This window comes from Motacilla alba, chromosome 4 (assembly GCF_015832195.1).
Source record: "Motacilla alba alba isolate MOTALB_02 chromosome 4, Motacilla_alba_V1.0_pri, whole genome shotgun sequence".
Lineage (NCBI taxonomy): Eukaryota > Metazoa > Chordata > Aves > Passeriformes > Motacillidae > Motacilla > Motacilla alba.
In genome coordinates this window covers 70,639,677-70,665,435 of record NC_052019.1, presented here as the reverse complement: position 1 = coordinate 70,665,435, position 25,759 = coordinate 70,639,677, and the positions used below count along the sequence as shown (strand labels likewise).

General features: G+C 60.1%; 3 protein-coding genes across 4 annotated transcripts; 1 reads left to right on the top strand and 2 right to left on the bottom strand.

Moving 5' to 3' along the window:
- Nucleotides 1-1,095: 1,095 nt before the first annotated feature.
- On the bottom strand, nucleotides 1,096-7,545 carry BTC (betacellulin). Of its 2 annotated transcripts, none has more exons than XM_038135567.1 (6): nucleotides 5,130-7,545; nucleotides 2,338-2,433; nucleotides 1,957-2,074; nucleotides 1,691-1,837; nucleotides 1,295-1,402; nucleotides 1,096-1,202 (listed from the first exon to the last, which is right to left on the bottom strand). In XM_038135567.1, exons 1-5 carry the CDS (start codon nucleotides 5,512-5,514, stop codon nucleotides 1,297-1,299), a joined length of 852 nt encoding a protein of 283 aa, XP_037991495.1. In that variant the 5' UTR covers nucleotides 5,515-7,545; the 3' UTR covers nucleotides 1,096-1,202; nucleotides 1,295-1,296. The 2 variants fall into 2 exon arrangements, with proteins under 2 accessions (XP_037991495.1, XP_037991494.1); XM_038135566.1 differs by lacking the exon at nucleotides 5,130-7,545 and adding an exon at nucleotides 3,950-5,119.
- A 147-nt stretch (nucleotides 7,546-7,692) lies between these two features.
- On the top strand, nucleotides 7,693-17,642 carry PARM1 (prostate androgen-regulated mucin-like protein 1). The gene is made up of 4 exons (XM_038135565.1): nucleotides 7,693-7,814; nucleotides 14,825-15,499; nucleotides 16,208-16,286; nucleotides 16,843-17,642. The coding sequence occupies exons 1-4, from the start codon at nucleotides 7,763-7,765 to the stop codon at nucleotides 16,925-16,927; spliced, it is 891 nt and encodes a 296-aa protein (XP_037991493.1). The 5' UTR covers nucleotides 7,693-7,762; the 3' UTR covers nucleotides 16,928-17,642.
- A 2,814-nt stretch (nucleotides 17,643-20,456) lies between these two features.
- Nucleotides 20,457-25,562, bottom strand: RCHY1 (ring finger and CHY zinc finger domain containing 1). Its single transcript, XM_038135562.1, has 9 exons — nucleotides 24,311-25,562; nucleotides 24,080-24,199; nucleotides 23,349-23,464; nucleotides 23,206-23,284; nucleotides 22,906-22,950; nucleotides 22,745-22,803; nucleotides 22,389-22,415; nucleotides 21,974-22,094; nucleotides 20,457-21,742 (listed from the first exon to the last, which is right to left on the bottom strand). The coding sequence occupies exons 1-9, from the start codon at nucleotides 24,392-24,394 to the stop codon at nucleotides 21,614-21,616; spliced, it is 780 nt and encodes a 259-aa protein (XP_037991490.1). The 5' UTR covers nucleotides 24,395-25,562; the 3' UTR covers nucleotides 20,457-21,613.
- Nucleotides 25,563-25,759: the final 197 nt, after the last annotated feature.

The following is a 25,759-nucleotide window of genomic DNA, read 5'->3' as shown; positions in this document are numbered from 1 at the left end:
CACCGTGGCACTGCGGTCGGAGCTGAAAAAGAAGGTTTCCAGTCACGGCAGGGCTGTACACAGCCCCAGAGCCGCCCCCAAGACCCTGCTGCTGCCAGCTCCAGCCCCGGCTCCTGAGCATCCTCCTGGGATGAGCCCGGGCAGGAGCAAAGGGCTGGAGCTCAGCGCCATCCAGTTTGGCCAGCAGCTGCTCCCGCACTCACCAGCTGCAGCGCATCCTGCCGGCGGCCGAGGCCGGAGGCTCCGTCCTGCTCGGGCAGAGGAACCCCGCCGCTGCCGCGCCGGGAGAACCGAGCCCGGGGGCGGGAGGGTCACCGGCTCTCCCGGGACACCCCAGCCCAGCCGCTCCCAGTCCCGGGGGGACGCGGGCTGCAGAGCCCCCGGGGCCGGTCACCACGCCCCGCTTGGAGCGGGAGCCGGTCCCGTGCGGGGAATTGGGAGCTGCGGGACGGCGTGGATGACCCCAGGGACACGCGGCCACATCCCGGGATGCTGATGCTGTCCCCCCCGCAGAGGGGCAGCGCCGAAACCCCCTGCCAGGGACACGGGGACCCCGGCGAGTCCCGCACCGAGGGGAGGGAAAGAAACCATCCCCTGCGCCTGCCCGGGCAGCGTCCCGACCGCAGCTCCGGGCACCGGAGCCCGCAGCGCGGGGCGACGGCAGCCAACGGGCCCGGTTCGCCCAGTTCTGCCCCGGTTCTCCCCTGTTTTCCACCGGTTTTGCCCGGTTTCCCTCACCCGCTCCCTCCCCTCTCCCGCCGGGCGTCGGGAACCGGGAGGGCGCCCGGGGACGCTGAGCTTGGCTCGGTCCCTGCGGGGAGGCGCGGCGGCAATGGGAGCAGCTCCAGCACAGCCACCATGCCGCCCGGAACGGGACCCGAGCCCGGCAGAGCCCCCTGGATCAGCACCGGGACCGGGACCGGGACCGGGACCCGAGCCGGGACCGGGGACGGAGGCGCCGCGGTTGTGGCGCCCTCGCGTGGCCAGCGCGGGCACGGCAGGCGGGCCGCCCCCGCCCCCGCGCAGTGTCGCCGTCTGGCGGCCGCGTTGCGGCAGCGCAGCCCCCGCGCCCCAAGGACACTGGCGACACGGGGACACCTTTGCGTCACCCCTTTATTCAAGCCGCTGCACGCTTTAGCCCTCGCCCATGGAGCCAGCCGCCGCTGTGCCGTCCGGGACCCGCCCGCAGGTACCGGGAGCTCCTGCGGAGAGAGCGGAGCCCGTCGGCCTCGTCGCCCACCCCAATGCGGGGCTCCGGTCGCACGGGCTCGGTCGCCCCCCCGCTGCCCTGCACCTTCACGCGATGCCCGTTTCCCGCACATCTTCGCTTCTGGAAGGTCCATCCTTGTTTAGCGTTTCCATCTCTTCTGCCTTCCTCTTCCTACGCTGCCTCCGACAGTGGCTTGACGGGGGGAAAATAATAAACAAACAAACAAACAAACAAAAAAGAGGCAGAAGGGGACATGGCCGTGATGCTCCTCCCTCGGCTTTTACCCTGCAGAAGATCCCCAGGGGATCACACCTGCTTTCCAGCCCCGCAGGAATGTCCCAGGCACCTCCCAACACCTGCAGGACCATGTCCCACCAGCCTGGGGCAGCCCCAACCCCACCTGCCGGGAGCCAGGGAAGCCGGGCGGGATTTGCCCCCTCTTCCCTTCGCCTTCCCTTCCCGCCCCGTTCCCCCACGTACTGGCTGCAGAGGCAGATGCCGACGACGAGGATGATGAGGGCGGCGATGGCGACGATCAGGGAGATGATGACGATCTGGCCCTGGTCCCCTCGCAGGTAGAACAGATCCACCCTCTCGCAGCGAGCCCCGGTGTAGCCCCTCTCGCACCTGCCCCGCGGCACAGGGGAGGCACGGCGCGGTCCCGAGAGCTGCCGCGGTGCCCGTGCTCCCCGGGGGGGGGACGGGCACAGCATCCCACCCCGTGTCGCCCACGGCGGGTGACTTACACACACGCTGGCGCCTGCTCGGCCACGAGGAAGCGGCACCTGCCCTTGACACAGTAGTGCTGGTACTCCTCCGGGCACCGGGAGAAGTGGCTCTGCCGCCGCAGCTGCGTGCCGTTCCCTGGGGTGACAAGGGCGGAGGGTAGCCGCAGAGGGGTGACAGCTCTGCCCAGGGCCAGCAGCCCCCCCTGAGCCGCCGCATCCCCGCAGCGGCTCCGAGCCCGCCCGCTTGCAGCCAGCGGGGTCGGCACGGGTGTCCCCGGCACAAGGGACGCCGCACGGCTGGGCTAGACAAAACACCCGCTCATCAGCCATCCCGGCCCGCTCCCCCGCTCGCTCCCACGGCCTCCGTGTGCCCGGAGCAGCCCACCGGCCCGCCCTCACCTGTGCATCCCTTGGCTGTGCCGCAGCTGAGCCCCTCGGGGCCGTGCCCGGCCGTGACGTTGGTGTCGGCGCCCACGCAGCTGAAGAACGCCAAGCCTGGAAGGCAGCGGAGGCAGCTCAGAGGGGGACCCCCGGCGCCCCCCACAGCCACGGGGGGGGCGCTGGCAGAGGGCTCTGCAGCTGTGCCCGCGGCCCCCCTGCGCTGGCAGCATCAGCTTTTCCCCGGGGCCGGGAGAAGGGAGAGCCGGTCCCCGCCCGCCGCCTCCACCCAGCAACGCCCCGGCACGGAGCTCTGGGAGCCAGCCTGGTGGGTTTTGGACCACACAGCAGCCCGGCCAGCTGCTGCTCTGCCCGGGGAGGATGCAGGGAGGGATCCCCAGGGAGATCCGGACTCATGGAATCACTGATGGGTTTGGGCTGGAAGGGGACTGTAAAGTTCATCCAACCCTGCTCTCGCGGGCAGGGACACCTGCCACTGGCCCAGGTTGCTCCAAGCCCTGTCCAACCTGCCCTTGGACACTTCCAGGGATGGGGCAGCCGCAGCTCCTCTGGGTAACCTGAGCCAGGCCCTCCCCACCCGCCCAGGGAAGAGTTCCTTCCCAGTATCTAATCTAAACCTGCCCTTTGTCAGCGCGGAGCCCTTCCCCTTTGTCCTGTCGCTCCGTGCCCGTGTGACGAGTCCCTCTGCCGTTCCCTTGGCGCCCCTTTAGGCACCGCAAGGCGCTCCGAGCTCTCCCCGGAGCCCGGCACAGCCCGGGCCAGGGGAACGGGGCCACCGCTCTGCCGGTGGCCGCGGGGTGAAAGCGAGCCCGGCGCGTCAGAGCGGCGGTAACCGGATCGCTGGCATACCAGCACTGACTCAGCACGGCCCCGCTCCCGCCCGGCCCTCCCCGGGGATTCACCGGCCGCGGTGGCACCCAGGGAGGGAGCGGGGACAGGTCCTGCCTGCCGGGGCAGGGGCCGGGTGGCTCCCGAGGCGGGGCTGTCGCCGTCCCGCGTGGGGGCACTCGGAGGCTCGGCAGGGAGCGGAGAGCTTGCGCAGCCAACTCCTGCCCGGCAGCCTGGTCCCCCGCTCCCTGTTTCCTCATCCGGCACCTTGGAAACAGCGGTGGGAGCTGCCCGGCCAAGCCTCCGGAGTCCCCCCCGTCCCGCAGCGGGGACATTCCCAGCGCACGCGTCCCTGCTGGCTATATATAGCCAGCACCGCGCCACGCCGCGCCGCGGGTGACAGCGCCCCGAGAGAGCCCGGCGGGAGGAGAGGGAGCCCACCGCCCCACCCGCAGGGTGGGAGCTGCCTGGCGAGAGCCAGGGATGAGCCATGGGGCGGCTGCAGCCCGGGATGCAGCTGTGGGCGGCGTGGGCACAGGCGGGAAGGCAGGGAGGGAGGCTGACTTCACTGGCGGTGACCGAGTTCACAGCTCGACATGGAAAGATCCCCACCAAGCTGAGCTCCCCGCCCTTATTGCAAGCAGATGCGGAGCTCTGGCATCCTGCGGGCTGGCAGCCCCTCGGCAGGACCGCCCTGGCGGCAGTGCCAGCCCCGGAGGAGGGGGCTGTGCCCACCCACGGCCGCGCCGCGGCACCCCGAGGCTGCAGGTGCGAGCGCCCTCACCTCCCTGATGCACTGGCCGCGCTGTCCCGGGCTGCAGCCTCTCCTGAGCAGCCAGAGATAAGCCAGGGAAGTATCCCAAACACTGGATTGTTTTGCTGTTAACACCCCCACGCTGTCCCGGGAGAGCAAAAGCCGCAGGGGAGCAAGCACCCAGGACGCGGGCGTGCTCTGAGGGGACACACCAGCCCCAAAACAGGTCGGCCCCCCTCGGTTTCCTCCTGCCAGCACAGGTTTGGCAGGTTTTGCCAAGTGCTGTCACCAGCCCTGCCAAAGGGCCAAACCCAAGCTGCTCCCTGCGGAGAGAAAAGCTCCCCTGAAATCCCAGCGCCGGCGAGGATTCTCTGCCGGGGAGGGTCTCAGCTCTCCAGCCTGGCTGTGGTTGTTTGCTGGCAGCCATCGGCAGACACCCGCCTGCAGCTGCCTGCTTCCCAAAAACTTAGGAACCAGCACGGGAATGAGTGCTCACACACCTGCTGGATAGGTGCTGCCCCCCCCCGCCCCCGGCATCCCGCATTCCCAGCGCTGCCAAGGATGGCCGCGGGCACTCGGGCACACATCCGCAGCGCCCCTTCAACAGGTGGCAAAAGCATCCCGGTCCTGCTCCAGGATCCAGCCAGGACATCCTGGCCCCCACGCTGGCCCCAAGGGATTCAGAGGCAGGGGAGCAGTGGATTGGAACGGCGGGAAATTCCAGGATGGGACCTGGGGGCACGCGGGGAGCCCAGGGACAGGGCTGGGCAAACACCGGGCTGGGCACAGAGGGAGAGCTGGGATGGATGGGATTGTGCAGGGGGGCACAGGGAGTCACTGGCACGGGACAGGGCCGGCACCAGGATGGCTGTAAGAGGGGGGAACACAAGGGTGCAGCAGAACGGGACGCGGGGAGCAGCGGGATGGGATGGGGGAGCACCGGGACAGGCAGGGGGAGCACCGGGATGGCACCGGCAGGCAGGTGCAGGATCGTCAGTCCGGGAGAGGGAAGCAGCGGCACCAGAGACAGCACGCTGCCGGGACAGGGGGTGACACCGGGCTGGGACGGTGGCCGGTGACACCGTGCAGGGACGCGGAGCGCCGTGCAGGGGCGGGAAGCACCGGGCCGGGACGGGGAGGAACACCCTGCCAGCCGCCGGGTATCCCGGGACCGGGCAGGTGGCCGGGGCAGAGGGACGCCCGTGCTTACCGGAGGCGAGGGCCAGGCAGAGCAGCAGGGTACCGGGGCCGCCGCCCGGGGCCGGGGCCGCCGCCGCCTCCATGCGCGCCGCCGCCTGCCCGGTGCCCGGCAGCTGCGGCGGGGCGGGACGGGGGCGGCCGCTCGGGCACCGCCGCCCTCCTCCTCCTCCTCCTCCTGCTGCTGCTGCGCCTCCTCCTCCTCCAGCTGCGCGGCTCGCAGCCCGCCGGAGCCATCCCTCGGCCGTGCTGCTGTCCCCTCCCGGGGGTCCCACCCACGCGTGTCCCACCTCGCAGCGGCCGCGCCTGGCCTCGTCCTGCCAGCAGCGGACGCCTGGCCGCAGATCCCTGGGGATTTGGGCAGCCAGAGGCATCCCCCATGCTGCCGTCACTGGCATCCCCTCTCCAGAGGGACACAGGGTGTGCGTCCCAGGCCAGCCTCGCCTCCCCAAAGCGGTGTTATTTTTGCATCGAGGGGTGCTGGGAAGGTATTCCCGGTCCCCTGCGTGACATCCTGAGGAGCAGAGGAGACCCACAGGGGTGAAGGTGTCCCCCGGGTGCCGGCGTGTCTCCTGCTGCCCTCCGGGGCCGCTCAGCAGGGATGCTCCGGCACGGGCCGGCGCTGTCCCGACTCCCAGTGAAGCTCAGGGGCTCTCCCGACAAAGAGGGGCGCGGGCAGGGAGCGGCCGCGGAGCCCCCCAGGCGCCCATGGAGGTGGAAATGAAAGACTGGAAAGAACGGGTGACCTCAAACCGCAAGCTGGCAGCTATTAATGCGAGCGCTGGCAGCCACCCAGCCATGCCATTTGGCCGCTGGCCAGCGGGTGAGCAAGCTCCCTTAGCCCTGGCCAGCCAAAAAATTCCTGCTGCAAGCGCCGGCACACCGGTACCGCCGGCCCCTCGGCTCACGGCCACGCCGGCTCCCTGCCGGCGGCCCCCCAAAAGCAGGCAAAGCGTCATAAACCACGAGGATGGTGCAAAAACGCTGCTGGGGGTTTGGGCAAGGCCAGCAAAACTGGCAGCTGGCGCCAGGATGTGGCACAGGGCCCCACAAGAGGGGCTGGCTTCATCCCGGTGGGGTGGGCAAAGGCAGGGAGCAGGCCAAAAAAAAAAAAAAAAAATTTAAAAATCCTCATGCCCACCAAAAGAAAAGTTTCCCTCCAGCATCCTTCATATCTGGATGAAACTGGTGGGGGAAAGGCATTTTAATGAGATTTTAAACGAGCTGGAGCCTCGGGGCAGATGGCACCAGAGGCAATGGTTTCCAATTCCCCAGCAGCAAAGGGAAGGCGCCGGCCGAAGTTATCCCCAAAAAAGGCTCTCTCCCTGGCCGGGAGGACCAGGCCGAGGAGACCAGCAGGTGGCAGCTGGAGCCCAGGGCTGGTGGCCCTCGGGGCGCTCCGGGCTGGCCACAGCCCGGCCCCTGGCACCCAAAACGCGGCGCTCGCACCCAGGGCCACGGCGGGGAGCGGCGGCTGCGCCAGCCCCGTCCCGCCCCCCAAAAACTCCTGCCCGTGGAGGAGGCACGCAGCAGCAGCAGCACCAGCCGGGATGCGAGAGGGAAGCAGGGAGGCGATCACGCTGTTCCCACGGCAGCAGCAGCAGCGTTATTTTCCCTCCTCCCGAGCAGAGGGAATGTTTCAAGGAGAGCGGAGATGCTGATAGCGCCCGTCTGCCTGAGGAATGCCAGCTGACTTGGATTTTGTGTCCCGCTGGTTTAGGCCCGGAGCCAGGATCCATCCTGAGAAAAGGCCACACAATACACAGAGCAGAGGGCTGAGCAACCCCGGGTAAAGATAGCTCGGCCACAGCCCGGGCTCCGAAAATCCTTTTCCATTGTGAGCGTGCAGAAGCATGGGGAGGATGAGTTCAGCCTGAAAATATTTCACCCGCAGCACAGCTCTTCCCAGAAGGAAAGAGAAAGAGAAAGAATGGTCCTTGTACCTCCTGCTGCTGCGCCACAGGTGTCTGTCCCCTGGCTGGGTCCTTCGGGCACTGGCAGCTGCATTTTGGGAGCTGTTTGTGGCATGAAAAGGCAGGACCCTGAGTGCCTGGCTGCCCTTGATTCATGTACCTGGCTTGTCCCCCACACCAGATCCCTTCATGCAGCCGGCAAGGGGATCCCCAGGGACATCCAGAATCTCGGGATCACACAACAGTTTGGATTGGAAGGGACCTTAAGGGTCTTTGCGTTCCAACCCTGCGACAGGGACACCTTCCACCAGCCCAGGTTGCTCTGCGACTTGCCCAGCCTCTCCTTGGACACTTCCAGGGACGGGGCAACCGCAGCTCCTCTAGGACATCACCATCACACACAGGCAGGAGCTGGCGTGGCCCTGGGAACCAAGAGGGACAAGTGCCAGTGACACAGAGCCCCCCAAGCGGCTGCCACCGGCTGCTACTGGAGCCCCCCACGCCGGGTCCTCGGTGTGTGACACCCACGGTGTGTGGCAGCGTGTGGCGTTCGGCACCCAGCGCCGGCGCCTCATCCCAGGACAGGCGGACCGGTCCCCGCTCCCGCAGCCCCGGCGGTGCCGGTGCCGGCAGGTGCCGCTGTGGGCCGGGCGCGGGCGGGGGGCGGCGGCGGGGGCCGGGCCGGGCCGGGCGGTGCGTCCCTCCCGCCGCGGCTGCCAGCGCCGCCGGCACCATGGGCTGCTGCTGCCGCCTGCTCTTCCTCGCCCTCCTCCTCCTCCCGGCAGGTAAGCGCCCGCCGCCGCCGCCGCGGGATGGGCGGGGGGGGACACGCCGGGGACCCCGCGGGCTCGGGCTGGGGGCGGTGGGCGGCCGAGGGGAGGGAGGCAGCCCCGCGATTGCCGGGGACAGCCCGGCTCCTTCCCGGACCCCACTCACCCCCCCCCGGGAGGGGGTCACCCCCAATGGCAGCGGAGCGAGAGGCGTTCCACCCCGCTTCTCCTCACCCCTCGCCCCTCGCAGGCGTCCCCGGCGGAGTCCCCGACTGCTCGAAGGAGGGCGACTCGATGGGACCACCCGAGTCTCCTCACGGGCACCCCCTGCCCGGGCGGGAGTCAGCCCAGCCCCGCGTCCCCCTTCCCGCCGCGGTCACTGCTTCCAGCGAGCTCGGGTGGCTCTGCCTGGCCTTGAGCCGAGGCTCGCACTCCCCCGCACAGCCCCTGGCATCTCCCCCGGCGGCACCAGCCTCCCCATCGCCCAGAAACGCCCGGTTTGACATCTCCCCCCGCCGTGAGACGCTCGGCGGGGACACTTCTGTCCCCGGCTGATGCGACAGCGAGCGCAGGTCACCCCTCCGCCCGCCCAGGCTGGGCTTTTAATAAACACGAGGAGCCGCCTGCTCGGGAACGGGGAAAACACACTTGCATAACCGGGGACGCTGCGAGCGAGGAGAAATCCATCGGCTGGGCTGTCATTGTCACATTGCTGCCGGCAGAGCAGCGCGGGGGGACGGGCCCGGGCCGGGCTGAGCTCCCCGGCACAGCCCGCAGGCAGCAGCAGCAGCTCCCCGGAGCCGGCGATGGGCAGCTGCTGCCCGCGGGACCCCGAACCATCCCCCCGGGACCTCGTCAGCACGCGGGAGATGTCCCTGGATCACTGGGAGCCGAGCGGGGAGAGCTGGAGGAATAATTGTCCCTGTAAAAGGGGAATTTGCCAGCGAGCTCCTGATCTGTGCTTCCCCAGAAAACGCGTTCGGGAGGGATGGGGACGAGCGTTGGGATGCTGGGGATGCTCTTTCTTCTCCTCCAGGGGCCCGAATATGCCCCTAAAGCAGGCGGTCTCTGCCGGGAGTCAGCCTTTGGGGTCGGGAGGCGGGCTTTTCCCAGAGCCCGGGCCAAACCCAAAGCTGTTCCCACGACCATCCCTCTCCACAGCACCAGCGCCAGCCAGGCTTGGCACAAGGAACAGAAAAGATTTCCCTGGACCGTGAGTCCCACGTCCCTCAGGCTGCTCCCAAACGGCCCTCGAGCATCTTTCAGATGCTTTCTACAACATTTTTGCCCCCACTGAAATATTTTCTTTTAAAAAGAAAAAAAAAATTGTGTGTGTATGCATACACACACACACACACACATATATATATATATATATATATATATATATATATATCACTTGGGAGGAAACACCAAGCATGATTTAAATTTGCTCCAAGCTCATTCTTCAGGACTAAATGACAGCGAGGACGTCACGGGCCAGGAGTAAAATCAGTCTGGGCTTTGCCTGGCCACGTAATGAAACAGCAGCGTCTCGCACAAGGAAGTTTTTATCCTGTTATTACTCCTTCCTCTGGATGTAAATTGAAACCTGTTTTGCTTTCCTGACCTGGTGCCCAGCCCCAGGCCCGCTCTCCCCTTCTGCAATTCCCCCTGTGCCCCAGCTGAGACATTTTTAAGTACCTTTTAGGAGCAGATCTTGGCCTTTAAGGTTTTAAGGGCTTCTTCGTGGAGGCTCTGGGCTGGATGAGCTGCTTTTTGGGCTCTCAGAGCCTCGTGGGCTGTTTTATTCTGCCACTGAGGAGGCAAATCTGCAAGCACTCTGCTCCCCCATGAGCTGGAGGACAGGGGGGTTGGGTAATTATCCCCTCTCCCAGCCCAAATGAGCAATCAGCCTCTAATTCCAGAGGATGCTCTAAAATTCCTCGGCCAAGCCCAGTTGCTTCTCCCCCTGGGAGGGGCTGGGATGGGGCTGATGCATGTTGGAAGCTGCACCTGGAAGCACTAATTAGCAGCCAGCCAGGAAAATGATGGGACTGGGGAGTTGTCACCTGGGCAGAGCTGCTGCTTGCAAAACTCCTGGCTGGCTCCAGAGCCTTATCCAAGATATGCACCTGGGAAAAAGTATTGGGAGGTGTCCCAAGCAGGCAGGTCCATCTGCCAGCTCCCAGCCCCAGGAGAGGACAAAGAGCATCCCATGGGATCCCTTATTCCCCTTCCCCAGGGAAAGCAGCACAGCGTAACACCTGTTGGCACGCTTCAAGGATATAACTTGAAATGCTTAATGGATTTTTAATTTAAACAAGCAAGACATCGTTTTAGAAGGAGCTGGCGCTGTCAGCTACTGCTTTCCACCCCAGGTCCTCATCAGATACCTCTGGCTGTTCAGGCTGACAGGGGTTTTGCCGCTCTCAGGAGGAAAAAAAACCACCTCAAAATTCCTCCTCACCTCCTTTTTCTGCTGTAATTTCATCACAGCATCAGCATCAAGGCCTTCATGAGCCGAATAACTGAGCAACACTTAGCTCGGGGGGGAATCACCATCTTTTCCTTGGCCAGAGCCAAGGGTTTGTTGTGCCCCCAGCAGTCCTCACCTCTGGGTTTGGATCATGGGGCGGGGAAGATCTTGGACACCCACCCCAGGCAAGGAAGGAGGGAGCGTGCAGCATGCAGGGAGCCGTGTGAATAAAAAAAAAAAAAAACAAAAACAAAAAGCTGTTTTCAGCTGGGAAGAGCGGAGACTGCAGGGTGCTGGATCTTCTCTCCTGCCTCTTCAAGGAGACTGTGCCCACGGCAGCATTCCTCAGGCTCTGGAGGGTGCGCAGCAGTGAGCCAGGCCTCGTGGCACGGACAGACGGACACATGGACACAGGGATTTCTGCTGTGCAGCTGTTTCTCTTAGCTACAGAAAGCTTCAGAGCAATTAGAGCTCAGCCACTTAACGAGCATGCAGCAGAATAAAACTAATCATGCAGGAAGCCAGCTCGGCCTGCCAGTAAATCAGAGCAACTGCACATTTATTGGATCTGATGGCCCTGGCTGCTTCTCACGGGCAGGGAATAGCTTTGCCTTTTACCTCTTGGTGTTTCTGGCCTCTGGTTCTCTCTCCCTTGGTGTCTTCCTCCTCTCAGGACTGGTTTCACACCACCAGTGCCAGCAGACCCTGGCACTGAAAACAGAGGAGATGGAGCAGCAAGGAGCGGAGCAGCACGGCAGGCAGGGCCGCTGCTGCTGACACCGGGGGTCACCAGCACTCACAGGCAGAGCTGGAGCTTGGCTGCACACCTCCAGCTGGAGATGCCCCCAGGAGGCACCACTTCCCACCACTGATCCAGCTGGGCGCTCCCTCTGCCACGGCAGGAAAACCCCAGTGAGTGTGAGACGCAGCTCAGAGCCTGCAGAACTGCTCCCAGACCTCCCCATCGCCTGTATTTCTCGGGGATGACGAGGCAAGGGTCCAGAACAGTGCCCCAGAAAGAGTTAAAGGCCCAGACCAACCACCACATCCTCTGTGCTCCTTCCCCCCCATCAGCACAGAGCTCAGTCACAACCCTGGGCACTGCAGCCAGCAAAAAGAGAGCATCCCCAGATCCCAAACTGCATGGGACAGGGAAGGTGAGGCAGTGTGGGGCTGAACAGCTGGAAAAACTCGTTGAACCCATGGCAAAAACCAGTTTGGCTCAGTCCTAGCTGCTGTAAGGAGAGCTTTTGCCATCCACGGCCAGATGCTGCTGGTTTTACAGCGAAGAAATACAATGAAAATCATACCTGAGCATTCACGAGGGGGAGGGGAACTACCAAAAACCAACTGGGAGTTGTGGGACTCCCCAGCCACAGAAACCAAAGCTGAGCCAACGAGGTCATGAGCAGGAAATCCTTCCTTGCATTTACATCCAGATTGCTTTATTGCTCTGCATCACTTGACCTGGTTACAACCCAAGGCACGCTCAGGGGACCCAGGGCTGCTCTGTCATCAGCATTTGGTGAGGAGCAGCATGACACAGGCCCAGCAAAAGGTCTTTTTTTGCTCACTCCTGTGATTCAAGACAGGTTTCCGCAGAGCTTTGCTGTAGAGAGCAGTGATGCTCACGTATGGTCTTGGTCACTTGTGGGTTTCGGGTGCTCGCCAGCTGCCAAACTGGCACGGGAAGTGGCACCCAAGCTGGCTGCAGCGGTGTGTGTCCAGCAGCTCTCCTTGTTTTGCCGCTGCTGTTGTATTTCTTGCTCAGAGCAGGTGCCGCGATTCCTCGTGCGAGGGCAGGCAGAACAAATAATACCCGTGCTGTGGAAACTTTCATTGTCCCTTCGGCCTCGGCTGCTGGGGGAGCGTCCCTGGCTGCAGCTGGGCCCTGGGGGCTGCAGTTAACTTGGGCTGGCCCTGGGGGTCCCCTGTGGCCGTGTCAGAGGCCGCGAGCTCTGAAGGGAAGCGGGCTAAAAGCTCCATCTCCGCCTTTATCAGTGGATGTTTGTTTGCTGCTCCGGCCTGATGTCATTCACTCGGGCTGGAGACGTTCTCTGGTGGCTTTTAGGCTGCCTTTCAGCTGGCAGAGCAATTTAGCATTTGCTGCAATGGCTCTCGGAGTGCCTGGGAAATGCATTCTGGAGAGGCTGCCAGCCCAGGTCAAGCAGCTCTCTCCCGAGAGGAGCATGAGCACCACTCAGCCCCTGCAAGGGCAAGACCTGCCCCTCTGTGTGCCTTCCAGGAGCCAGGAGAGCATCGTGGCAGTAGGAGAGGGAGATAATTCACTGGGCTCACCCCTCAGGCTGGCACAAGATCAGGGCTAACATCCCCCTAAGGATATCCCCTTCCCCTAAGAGCGGGATATTTGAATGACACGGCTTTGGGGTCTTCTTCCCCTGGCTGTTTCCTGTATTCCTAGTGACAAAAATCCTTGGAAAAGGACTTTGCAAAGCTCCTGTGGGCCCCTGGAGTGTGTCCCTACTGCTTTCCTGGGAGGTCACCTCATCCTGGCAGCTTCATGCCTCGCTCTCTGCTGGATTCCAGCAGGGTGGTCAACTGCCCTGAGTGAATTAGATGAGCAAATTCCTCAGGGCTGAGCCATGCTGGGCATCCTCTGGAGCTGACATCCCTCAGTCCCTCCGAGAGCCCGAGCCCGTGCTGGAGGTGTTTTTAGCCTCCCAAGCCACGTGGTCCTGCCTGAAGTGCTGTAGCTGTCTGGTTTGTCCCTGGTCCCAGGGCCCCAGCAGCAGCGCCTGCAGACCAGCTGCTGGGGAAACCAAGAAGAGCTCTGCTTGGCTTTTGTTTTCCTTTTGGTTTTCCCTTTCAGATGCCTCGGTGAGAGGGCAGGACGTGCAGACAAGGCTGCCCACCAGCTGGGTGCAGGGATATGGATGGGGACAGGTGGAGCCCCTGCCAAGGGGACCCTCAACCCTTCTGTCCCTCAATCCTAAGCCCCTTCAGAAGCAGCCTGCCTTGCCTCTGGGATCATGGCAGTGCTTTCCTGGGGTTATCTCCTCTGGGTGAGACCCCAAGGGCAGTGGCTGGGTCCCAGATCCCCCATGGAGGAGGCAGGGGACAGCCCTGGCACAGGCAGGGCTTGCTCATGGGGAAAGGCAAGGAAGACCAGGGCTGAGCTGAGCTTCCTTGCTCTCCTGGGAAGAGTCCCTGTGACTTGTGACCTCCTTGGCTGGGAGCTCTCAGCCAGCAGCCAAAGATTGTTCCTGCCTCCGGTTCTGGCTCGGCCTCCGAATTTATGCCCCTCAGATGTTATCGGAAAGTTCCTGACTCATGCCGGCCAGCAGCCCTGCCAGCTCCCCCAGCTCCCCACTGCTCTGCCTCCCGGGGTCAGGCAGATCACGGGAGCTCTGCTGACCCCAAGCGCTTAGGGACATCAGGGTGGCTTTGCAGGGAGGTGGAAAGCTGCCTGTGGCTCTGAGGGACCCAGAACATGCGCATTTACAGAGGTACCAAACTCCTGAGGTCCTGGCAGGATCCTGCCTGTTGGGCTGCAGGGGCTGGCTGGTACCTGCTGGAGAACTCTGAAAGGCCCAGGTGGGAAAACATTGGCGTACAGAGGGATTCTGAAGCGTGTGGTGTGAAGAGTCCTTGGTCCAGGCCTCCCTGCAGGAACCGGATTGCAGTTTGTCATCCCTCTCCTCCTCTCCGTGCCACGGTTTGTGCCCTCGGCCTGAGGAGGGTGAAAGCTCAGAGCCACCTCCCAGCGCTTGTCCCCAGGAGAGAGGAGCAGCCACGGCCTCAGTCCCACCTCCAAGACCCCTTTGCACGGGAAACGGGGTCCTTCCACGTGGCTATCCACAGGACCAAAAAAAGGGATTTTGGCTTCATTAACGAGTCCCTGCTCACCAGTGCCAGATCCCATTGTTTGTACAGACAGGCACTGAATGTTTCTGTCCTCCCCACTCCGGATTAGTTCATTGCAGCTGGAGTGAGCTCCTGCTCTGCCCAGCGCTGGGCTTGGGCCGCTCTGGGGGATGTAAAGAGATGAATACGTGGAATAAAAACGCCTCCCGATGTCACGCAGCGCTGGCACGCTCTTCCCTCATCCCAGCCACGCTGAGGGGGCCAGCGCTGGACCAGGGCTGAGTTTTCCCCCCCTAGAAAGGGGGGGACAAGCCCCAGGAGTCAGCTGGTGGGGACAGAGGGAGAAATGACTCATCTTCGTGCTAAGAAATGGAGACGAATGAATGAATGCACAAGGAAATGGGGGAGAGGAGAAAGAGGCGTCTTGTGCTATCACTCCCAGCTGCACGGGGCTGCTCTGAGCAGGAGCTTCTTCCCCTGCTGCTGGCAGCAGATGCAGGGGGTGACTGGGGAGAAACTGGGGGGAAACTGGGGGAAAAACAGGGCTGATTCATGCCAGGACAGCTGGTCTGGTTTGAACCTCACCTCTAGGTACACAGCTGTGTTTCCCCTCTATTTTAGATGGCTCTGACCATTTTAAATCTTATTTCCAGCTGAATTCCCAAGCCCTTCAGCGCTCTCCCAAACACCAGCTTGCCCCAAGGATTGCTCTGTCACTAACACTCCTTTGTCTCACTCCTAGGACTGGGCCATGACTCCCCAGAGCCACCCCTCATCCCCATCCGCCCCCCCTTGCTCTGGGGGGGTGTCCCGGTGAAACCAGACTCCAGGGATGTCCCCACACCGGCTCCAGGCCACCCCGAGCCGCCCGTGTCCACGGGACCTTCCGGAGACGGGACGTCCTCCAGGCCCCTGGAAGGGGACGGCCACAATGCCAGCACGCCCGTGGCAGCCCCGTCCCCTGCTCCTGTCACCGTGAGCTCCGCGGCCACAGCAGAAGGTCCCTCCGTGGCCTCCAGCCCCAGCTCGGTGCCACCCGCCTCGGAGGCGGCCCCGGCTCCCCGGACAGCAAACCCTGCCAGCCTAGCAAGAAGCACCGCGGATTTGGGGACAGCTGCCAGCCCCACAGACCTGGCTGTGCCATCACCTCCCACCTCCCTTCCCAGCAGCCAGCCCACCTCACCCCCCGGGCTGGGCCCATCCCCGACACCCGTCCTCGAGAGCCCTGCCGCTACCCAGCCGCCGCCGCTGCCCAAGGATGTCCCTTCCCTGGGGACACTGGCCATGGCATCCAGCCTGGCCATGGAGCCAACGTCCCCCCCAGTGACTGTGATGAGCCCCACGGAAGCTGAGGCCACGGCCTCGGAGAAAACCACCGGGGTGACCATGGAGGAGGTCCCGCGTGCCCTGAGCGCAGGTGAGCCCCCACACAGAGTGTCAGCCCCAGGGTGCTGGGACGGGAGGGGCAGAGCCCCAAACTGGAAGGGAAGAGGCGCTCAGCTTCCTGAGAGCATCGCTCTGCAGAATTCCTGAGGAGCCCGTGCCATCTGATCCACCGGCAGAGGCCGGGAGCGGTAGATAGCAAATCTCGGTTGCCTGGAGATGTGAATAAAATCCTCAGTTCTAAATTTGACTTGAAACACTTCAGGATGAGAGGAAGCAAGCGGCTGGAGGGTGGGTGCAGCCTGAGTTAGGGTGGTGTAGGTTTTAATTTTCCCTCCTGGAGACCTCAGGAAGCTGACACGAGCTTCTCCCATCCCCTTGTGCAAACACGGGTAGCTTAGAAGTGCTCCCCGCGGCTGGAAAAGGGGAGATCTGGAGCATTTTCCAGCCTTGGCTCAGCACTGAATGCTGCCTAGCGCTGGGAGCAGCATCACAGAGCGAGTCCACAGAGCCCAAGCTGTGTTTCATCCCACACAGACCCGCTCTGCATTTATGGGAAGGCGATCAGTACCAAAATAGAGGGAGGCCCCGCATCCCCTTTGGGGAGCAGTGAGGGAATATTCCCCCCATCAGAGACGGCTGGTGTGGGTGAGCTGGGAGCAGCCGGGCTGTGGGGTGCGTGCCGCGGAGCTGGGACTCGTGGAGGGGCTGAACCCTGCCCTTTGTGGTGTTCCGTGCACAGGCAGCATCGTGGCCATAACCGTGACGGTCATCGTGGTGGTGGTGCTGGTGTTCGGGGCAGCTGCGTACCTCAAGATCAGGTAAGGCCGGTTTTGGGGCGGCCCCCCCTCCCTGAGCCTCCCTCTTACCATCACCAGGATGATGCCAAGCGCCAGGAAGACGCTGTCCCCAGGCGTGGCAGGGCAATGTGCAGCCTCTGGTGCCGGCAGGGCTCCGTTTCTCACCACTCCTGTGCTGGAAAGCAGAGTTTGCCTCCCTCATTTTGCAATAGCCCTGCTCAAATGCCAGGGATGCTGCTCAGCATAGTCATAGCCAGTAATTATCCCTCGGGAAAGCTGCTGCCGTGGGTCTCGCTGTCACTGGGACAATAAACAGCAGCAGAGCCCAGTGCTGAGCATCCCTAATGAGCCTTTGCTGACAGCTGACTTTAATTGCTGGGCTGGTTTTAATTCCCTGTCCAGGCTCATTCAACAGGGGGCAAAATTCAATCTGGCCTTCTCTTCATTTCTCCTGGTCCTCCCTCTTAAAATACCCCAAATCCTGACCTAGGGAGCATTGGCATTAATATTTCTTCATCCCATGGCCAAGAAAAGTAACCCATCCTCAAAGTAAGCTCAGGTTTGCTCTCCCTGGCAGGCACTCCTCCTACGGAAGGCTTCTGGACGACCACGACTACGGCTCCTGGGGCAACTACAACAACCCTCTCTACGATGATTCCTAGCAGGGATGAGGACACAAACCCCATAAACCCTTAATTTATAAGCGCTTCTGCAGCAGAGCATCCGCTGTCGAGGAGATGCCGGGCACGGAGCCCCTGCCTCAGGCGGGATTACCACGGGTCTGCTGGATGGCAGGAACTGGAGGGCAGTGCTGACAATAAACATGAATTTTGGCCTTGGAGCAGGAAACCAGGTCCTGGGGCAGGCCAGCCACTTGTTGTAGACAAGGGAAGCCAAGTTCCCCAGGGGGAAGGGCTGGGGAGGTTGAGGGAGAGGATGGAGGTTCAGCCAGTGCTGTGGCATCCTTGGAAATGCTGCTGCTCTGTGATCTGGGGGGGAGTGGGGGGCTGCTGAGCCAGAGCCAGCAGTGTGCCGGGGTCTCCTGTGCTTTCACATGTCCCTTTCCCTATAATCACTTCCCTGTGTTGCCCTGCCATGAAATCCTTTGCCTTGTCTCCCCAGGAACCATGAACAGCTATGGGGCTGCTCAGTCACTGCTACTTTTCTTTTCCTGCAGGTGCTTCCATGCAGAAGTTCCTAATTTAAGTTTTTCCATTTAATTGTGGGGGTTTTGGTCCCAAAAGCAGCCCAGGAGCCCACGGGAAGATGCACTGACCATCCATTTCACACACGTGGCTGCTCGCTCCACAGCTTTGTTCCCATTCCTCAAAAAAACTTGGCTGCTAAAATACAGCGGAGTGTTCTTGTAATCCCCAATCCGTGTTCAGCTTTGAGTGTGGGAAGGCTGGGGGTGGCTGTTGGCAGAGCTGGTTTGGGAAGGGGATGCTCAGCAGCTTCTCCCTCTGGCTATACTCCCTGGCAGTGGAAAGCAGAGCCCTCAGTCCTTGGTGAAAACAAGAAAATAAACCTGAGGATGGTTGCTGCACCTCCCAGCCACAGCCAGCCTGCAAAACTCTTGGGGCTGGGAGCATATGCAGGGAAGCACAGGGTCTGAAGATGCTCAGGATGAGCAAAATTCCTTTTCCCTGTTTTGGCACCTGAGAAGCAGCAAATTAGGCTGCCTTGGCTAAGAAAAGCCACAAACTGAGTTTAAAAACCACCACCCTTCTTGTCTGGAAATAAACTGGGTGTTGTGCTGCTGCTGCCAAACTGAGGGAATAAAGGGAGAGGAAAAGCCATCACCTTCAATTAAAAGTATATAACCCCCAAGGGAAAAAATTCCTCTTTCATGAAGGAGGACAGAAATGGGGTATCAGTTTTCCTGCTCAAGCCTGTGCCTGGATCCTCAAAATGAACTACTCCCTCTTGCCCTACAATGCAAGGAAGGAACTGTACATTTTTTTGGGGGTTTCCCAGGGTGAAAACAGACTCCTCAGCTCTCTGGGATCAGGCACCATCCCCAGTGACATGGATGATACGTACACGGATGATGTGTGTCCATCTGCAGGACTGTTTGGCGGCCTAGGGAATAACAGATGTGTTTGGCAAGTGGAAAAAGCACTTCATTCTGAGGGGCAATGCCCTCAGAGGGAGGATGCCTGTGTTCCAGGCCATGGCTTCAAACACCCCTCTCACATTCCCACCCCAGACCCTCCGGCTTATCGAGGGGTTTGTCCCACACCAGTACAGCAGGGGAAAAGCAACCAGGACATGCCCTGAAAAAGGCCCTTTCCATTCTCTTTTAAAAACCAATGGGGTTAACCCTGCTACCAACTTCTTTCATTTGCAAAACCAGCCAATTCCCATTTTTCCCAAAGGCTCCCACAACCCTGGCTCAATTCCACCTCCTCCCAACTCCCTCGCCTCCCCCTCCCATCGCCCCGCTTTGGCTCCATTTCATCTCAGAGCTATTTTATTTACACAGAAAGAGGGATAGCTGGCATAGCTCCGTGCCTGTGGAACATCCCATTCCCCGAGCCTGCCGGGATGCGATCCCTGCCCCGGCTCTCCCGCCCTGCCCTGGCCGCAGCGCCACCGCTGGGAGCTTTATCCAGCCTTCCAAACTCCCTCTGGCCTCCCTGATGATGCTCTTGTTTGGTGAACATTCCCAAGCATCAGCCGCCTTTCCAAGGTGGAGTTACCGGAGCGAGTAGCTCCTGCAGCCTCCTGGGCACAGGAGGTGGTTCAGGTGTCAGAAGCCAACTCCAGCCAGGATCACCGAGGAGCAAATCCAAGGAAACGGCCCCAAATCCAAGGAAAGCACCCCGTTCCCAGGACGGGGGTGGCAGCACAGCCCTGGGCTGGGCTCTGCAGAGACAGATGCTCGGCTGCCACTCTGAGGTATAGACAGCACAACGCGAGGAGCCTCTCCCTCGCTGCGTCCCTTCCAGCTGGAAATTCAAAAACAGATGGAAGAGCCATCCCAAATAACGCTATTGGAGCAAGCCAAAGCCACACCAGAGGCATGAAACCAGCCCAAAACTGGGGATCCCAATCGGCTGAGCCTCCCAGCCCTGCACTGTTCCCTGCACTGCTGCCTCCCTAAGTCCCTCTCCCGCATTCCACTTTTATTAATAGCTCCGTGACCTCGTGTGTGGCCCCTGAGTCTGCTGGAACTCCGCTTTTTTTCCCACAGAGCAGCACTATTATCCCATCTGCTCCTGATTCTGGCCTGGAGGGGGTGAGCAAGGCAGGATTCCGGGCACCAGGGAGTGAGGGAGCTTCCCAACAGCTTCCACAGCCAGCAGGCAAGCTGTGGCCAAGGCTGCTTCCATCCCTGGATCATCTCAGCACCCTGATCCCAGCATCCCTCTTGCTCCCATCGGCTGCACCTCCATGGACAGGGCAGCAAAGCTCCATACAGCGCCTCCCATCCCATAAAACAGCTCCTTGTCTGTCTTCATCCCCTCTCCATTGCCCTTTACCCCCTGGAAATGCCATTCCTTTTCCCACTGTGCCATTTACTCCTGGCAAAGGGAATTCAGGGCTTGGTGCCAAGATAAACACACCAAACAGTGGTCCAGCATTCCCATTCCCTCGCGCACTTTCCAGAAGCAAACACCAAAAACAAGAAAGCAAAAGGTCAAAATCACCTGGATCCCATACCAGGAATCATTTTCCTTCCCAACACCAAAGCTCAGCTCAACTTAGACTTTTCTTGCAGCCTCCTCTGGTGGCTGGAACCCAAACAAGAATGTTTCCAATTAATAAATATTGAACAAAATTAGCTTCTCATTTAACAGTGAACCTGCTCAGTTGCGGACTTGACCAGCACGGTTTTACCACTAGCAGACCACTCCAAGGCTACCTGGCCAAAGTTTTCTGGGATGACAACTCCTGCAGGCTGGTGGGAGCCCCACTGGCACTTCCAGGCTTACCTGGGAGCAGATCCCCATCCAGGGAAGGAGGTGGAGTCACCAGGTGACAACCAAAGCAGCAGGGAGTCTTACTTGTACCACAGAACAAAAACATGAAAACACAGGAGCTTGTAAAGAATAAAGCACTTATTTTCCTGACAGTGTCTCGGGCCTCACACCTCCCCACATCCAACCATTTTTCAGCACTGAATCATGGTTTAAACTCAGCTGGGAATTTCCAGGGAGTACGTGTGTGAAAGAAGAGCACATCACACTCAGTGTCATTTGTTTATTTTAACAGAGACCTTTTTTTTACATTTATTTATAGCAGTCAGAAAAGTGCTCCAGAAAAAGATACCCCAGTCAAGGCAAGTTACAACAGCTACCATCCAAATCCTAAATATTCCTTACAGAAAAACGGGCACTGTTGGATTAAGAAAAGCTCATTTTACAACAGAACAAGTTAAAAACGAGTAGTCATAACCTGAAGAGGAACTGATCCTTTTTTACACCTTATTACTGTAAAGTATCTGCATGTGAAATTCACAGAAATCAAGGAGTTCCTGCAATATTTAAGACTGCAAAACGCCTCAGGAAGGATGTTACATGAAAGAGGGTGGAGTTGGGGTTTTCGTTTCTTTCAAAAGGCAGCCCTTCACCCCTCCATCCTCTCCCCACAGTGAAGTTCTACCATCAACAAACACCAAAACCACAGAAAACTGGACCCTGGACTGCTTTATTTCAGTGACCATCCCAGGCCCAGCCGGATGTGAAGGATGTGCTTCACTTTAGGTACCTAACCAGCAAAATCCGGCTATGTACGAGCCTCAAACCCCGCACCACCTCGGCCTCTGCCAGCGAACAGCACAAAATGAGGAAGAAACGGGGGAAAAAGCGACTGCAGCTGGCAAAGGAATCTGAGCAGAGGGAGGGCAGCGAGTCAGGATGGGTGTCCAGGGGAAAAAGGGGGGCTTTGCACCTGGATATTCCAGCTGCTCATCCCGGCAGACAGGGCAATTCCCTTGTTTCAAGGGAATTCTGTACACACAGGTGACAGAGCACGAAGGGAACTGAGGATGCCACACCTGCCCGCTGTCCCTGTGGACACGCATCATTCCCAGGGAACACCACATCCTCACACACAGCCCTGTGGATGCTGGCACCAGCCCCAAAGGCCTCTGAAAGCCACCCACTTTCCCCCAGAGTTGCACCTGCACCATCCTTCCCCCAGAACTCCTCCTGCCGCTGCGTCAGCCGCTCGCCGCATCTCCTGGCGCTGTTCTTCTCACCTGCCTCCTCCCTGCCGCAGGAAAGGACTCCTTGAACTCGGAACACTGGAATTTTTACTGACACAAGAGTTGCTTTGCTCCCAAACCAGGCTCTGCCAGGGCCCAGCGCCGCCCGTCCGGCCGAAGGCCGCGCGCGTCCCGGTCACTGCTCCTCCAAGGACAGCCGGCACCGCCCGTCCTGGGCCGTGTTGTAGGACGCGCAGCTCTGGCACTTCATGCCCAGCAGGTGGAACTGCACCGTGGAGCGGGCGTTGCAGTCGTTGCAAAGGATCTGCACGCACACAGGGGAGGGAGGGAAGGAGGGAGAGGCTGCAGCACCAGCGGTGGGTGTATATAAACAGGAATGACGAACGCCCTAGGCCCGCACGTGACTGCTCCTCAGCATTCCCCACCCCTTGGGCTGAATCCTGATCCAGCACGCGTCCCTAGTGCCCTCTACTGCCAGTAACCCCGAGGCACAGCTCCACGGAAGCCAGGCAAGGCTGCAAGGCCACCCTCTTACCTCCACCATCATGTTCTGGTACTCGGTGGGCATGGGAGTCTGTGCCACTTCGTTGTCCAGCTGGCGCCAGTACCTGGTCATGTCCAACGCCGAGTGCATGCAAATAGGACACCTGTAGCCTCTGGCAGAAAGAGGGGGACACATCTCAACCAGAAGATGAAGGGAGGCCATGAAACAAGTCCTTCGGCTGGGACAAGTTTCACACTGTACCAGGCAAACGAACAGCACGAAGCAGCAAGTTCTGGCAAACCGAATTGCAATTAAATGCACTTGATCCCTTTAGGTCAGCCCTTCATCCCTGTAGGAGCTGTCTTTAAGTCAGTTGGTGCACAATTGGCATTGTGACTTTTACCTCTTGCAGCAGTATGTTTGGACTAGGGTAATATTGAGAGGAAAGATGTTTGGAAATACTTACTCCTTCAGCATTTCATCGTAACACGTTCTGAAAAGGAAACACAGGTCAGTAAGAAAAACTGAGTTACTGACAGGGAACACACCTGCACTGCACAAAGGGAATAAGCCACACGGGTATCCCCAAGGCAGAAATTAAAACCATCCCTAGGCCAAGCAACAGGAGAGCTTCACACTGTCAAAGCTGACTGAGAAAGAAGACAACCCCCTAAAGAAAATGCTTCCTGGAGAAACAGACTGTCCCCACAACACAGATCCCTCAGCTGTACAGCTGTAAGCAGCTGGTACAGACGGCACACTGCTGCATAAACACCCAGCACAATGCAGCAGCTATTTCCCTTGCTCAGCTGTCTGCTTTACCTGTGGAGAAGGTGACCACACGGCAGAACGTGGGCTCCAACACGAGATGTGTGAATATCCTGTTTGGAGGCAAATATAAGACAAAAGAGAGGAAAGTTAATTCAGACGCAGTCAAAAACAGGGCCACACAGTTATCCAGGAGATGGAAAGAAGCTGCTCACCTCCAAACATATTGGACAGTCCTGCCTGGAGACATTTTCAATACACTTTACAAATGGAAAAAGAGAAGAAAATGTTATTCTGCTGTGTAGTTTTCCGTCTTTTTCTACATTGTAAAGGTCCAACAGGTAAAATTTCTGATGTCTTCAATTAGTGGCACCTGTGTTGCTGTTAGGTCAATTTAGAGAAGGACAACCCACTGCCCTCCCTGTTCTTGTGGCCTGAGATGAGGCTGAGGCTCATCCAGCTTCACGTCCAAGGCATTACTTGTTAAGATACGAAGCTAAGCAGCGCATCCTCACCTTGTGCTTTCCTTGGAGACTGAGGCTCAGGCACAAATTACACTTGGAGCAGTGGAAGAAATCCTCCTTGGGGCCAATCCTGCAGAGAGGGGTGTCAGGGCAGGGCAGGTGCCCGCGGAGCCAGGCCCGCCGCCCGCACGCACCTGCAGATGCCGCACTCCTGGCAGTGGTACTGCTTCTTGTCACGGTCAAACAGGTGGCAGATGTCACAGTAGTACTCCCCGAAGAGGCTGCCACAGCCCTCACAGCGCTGCTGGGCCTGAGGGGACAGGAACATCCTGAGTGCTGTGCCCGCTGCCAGGCTCCAGGAGGGGCGTGGAGCTCCTGGAGCAAGGCCTGGGAGCTAAGAGCCATGAACAGACTGGAGAGGACAGGCGGAGGGAGCTGGGGCTGCTGAGCCCTGAAAAGGGATGGCTGGGGGGATGTAACCCATGTCTGCAGGGACGTGGAAGGTGCCAAGAGGACGGAATCAGCCTGTGCTCCGCGGGGCCCAGAAACAGGCCAAGAGGCAATGGGCAGCAGCTGATGCACAGGCAGCTCCACCCGAAGAGGAGGAAGAACTGGAACAGAGAGGCTGTGGAGTCTCTCTCACTGGAAATATCCCAGAACCGCCTGGACACAGCCCTGTGCCATCTGCTCTGTGCTCTCAGGACATCCTGAGTTGGAAAGAGACCCGCAATGTCCAACGCTTAGCCCCGCACAGGAGTGCTCCGAGCATCCCACGAGGCGCCGAGAGCACTGCCCACATGCCTCTTGCCCTGTGCCAGGACTGGGGCTGTGACCCCATTCCAGTTCCTCTGGCTCAAGACCTTTCCCTACCATCCACCCTAACTCTCCCCTGACACCAGGCCGAGCACCGCATGCCCCAGCGCACCTTCTGCAGGAGCCGGCAGCGGATGCACTGCACCTCGGACACTCGGAAGCGGTCCAGCTGGTGCTCCTCGGCGCCGTCGTGGCACAGCCGGCAGGGGTACAGCTTCCCGCAGCACGGTGCCTGGGAAAGGAAGGACACGGCGTGGAGCGGGGCACCACGGAGCTGCCACCACCCCTGGCCCGGCACGGCACGGCACGGCACGGCACGGCACGGCCGGCCCCGCTCACCCACCCGCAGCCGGCAGCCCCGCCGGTAGTGCTCGCATCCCTGCTCGCTTCCCGGCTCGCTTCCCTCCGATCCGCCCGCCGTGGCCATGGCTGCCGCCGCTGCCCGGCCCCGCTCCACCCTTTCCGCTTCCTCACAGCCGGTTCCGGAGCTTTTGGAGCTTGCAGAACGGCTTCCCCGCCGCCCCGGCTGGAACGGTCGTGTTCCCCTTCTCGCTGAAGGGGAGAGTTGGAGGGGAGCGCTGGAGGTCTCCCAGTCCGAGCTCCCTGCCGAGGCAGGGTCACCCAGGTCAGGTGATACAGGACCGCGTCCAGGCGGGCTGGGAATGTCTCCAGAGAGAGAACTCCACGACCAATCACAGAATCACAGAATATGCCAACTTGGAAGGAACCCGTCAGGATCGAGTCCAACTCCTGACCCTGCACCCCACCAATCCCACCAGGTGCCTGAGGGCTTTGTCCAAATACTCTTCGAGCTCAGTGATCCCCGTGGGTCCCATCCAACTGAGCAGATTCCGTGAGTTGTTCATGTTGAGGTGGAGCTCCTTGTGTTCTAGTTTCTGGCCGCTGCTCTTTGTCCTGCTGCTGGGCACACCAGAAATCTGGCACCATTCTCTTGACACCCACCTTGGAGATACTTGCATGGATTGATGAGATTGCTGCTGTCTTCTCTTCTCTAGACTGAGCAGGCCCAGCTCCCAGAGTCTCCCCTCCTGAGAGAGATGATCCAGACCCCTCCAAAATCTTTGGCCTCTGCTGGACCCTCTGCCGTAGCTCCTTGTCCTTGATGTGCAGAGCCCAGAACTGAACACAGCACTCCAGATGTGGCCTCACTAGGGCCAAGCAGAGGATCAACTCCCTGGCCCTGCTGGCCCCACTCTTTCCCATGCAAAACCTTCCTCCTAAACTTTTCTCTCCTCCAAAAACCCAACTTTTCCCCAAAAACCTCCAGTCTTCCCTCCCCAAACCTTCTTTCCCCCCCTGCACTTGCCCATGGCTGCCTGACTGACTGCCGTGGGGACATCCACTATGGGGACAGTCAAGCCTGGAAGTGGAAGATCTTTTTATTTACAAATGAAATGTACACGTCAAGAGACAGCATAGAGACAAATCTCTAAATACAATGAGTTCAGACCATATTCTGTCACGATCCATGGGTGGGAAAGGCTGTATTTTGTGGAAAAATAAGTTCCAAAGTTAATGACACCATGTGAGTTGTGACAGGTGATGGAAAAAAAGTTGTGAGCAAGACAGGAAAGGAACAATGACTTGAGTTACTGAGACATTCCACGTGTCATCTACATCACAGCTCGGTATTCCACAGGGATATTCCTTCCTTCACCATCAACAACAGCCAGACAACATACCCAGGACAAACACCCCAAAGACAACTGCCCACACGTGGGGTCAAAAATGCGAAGGGAAAAGGAACCTAAAGCAAAGTGACAAGTGCATT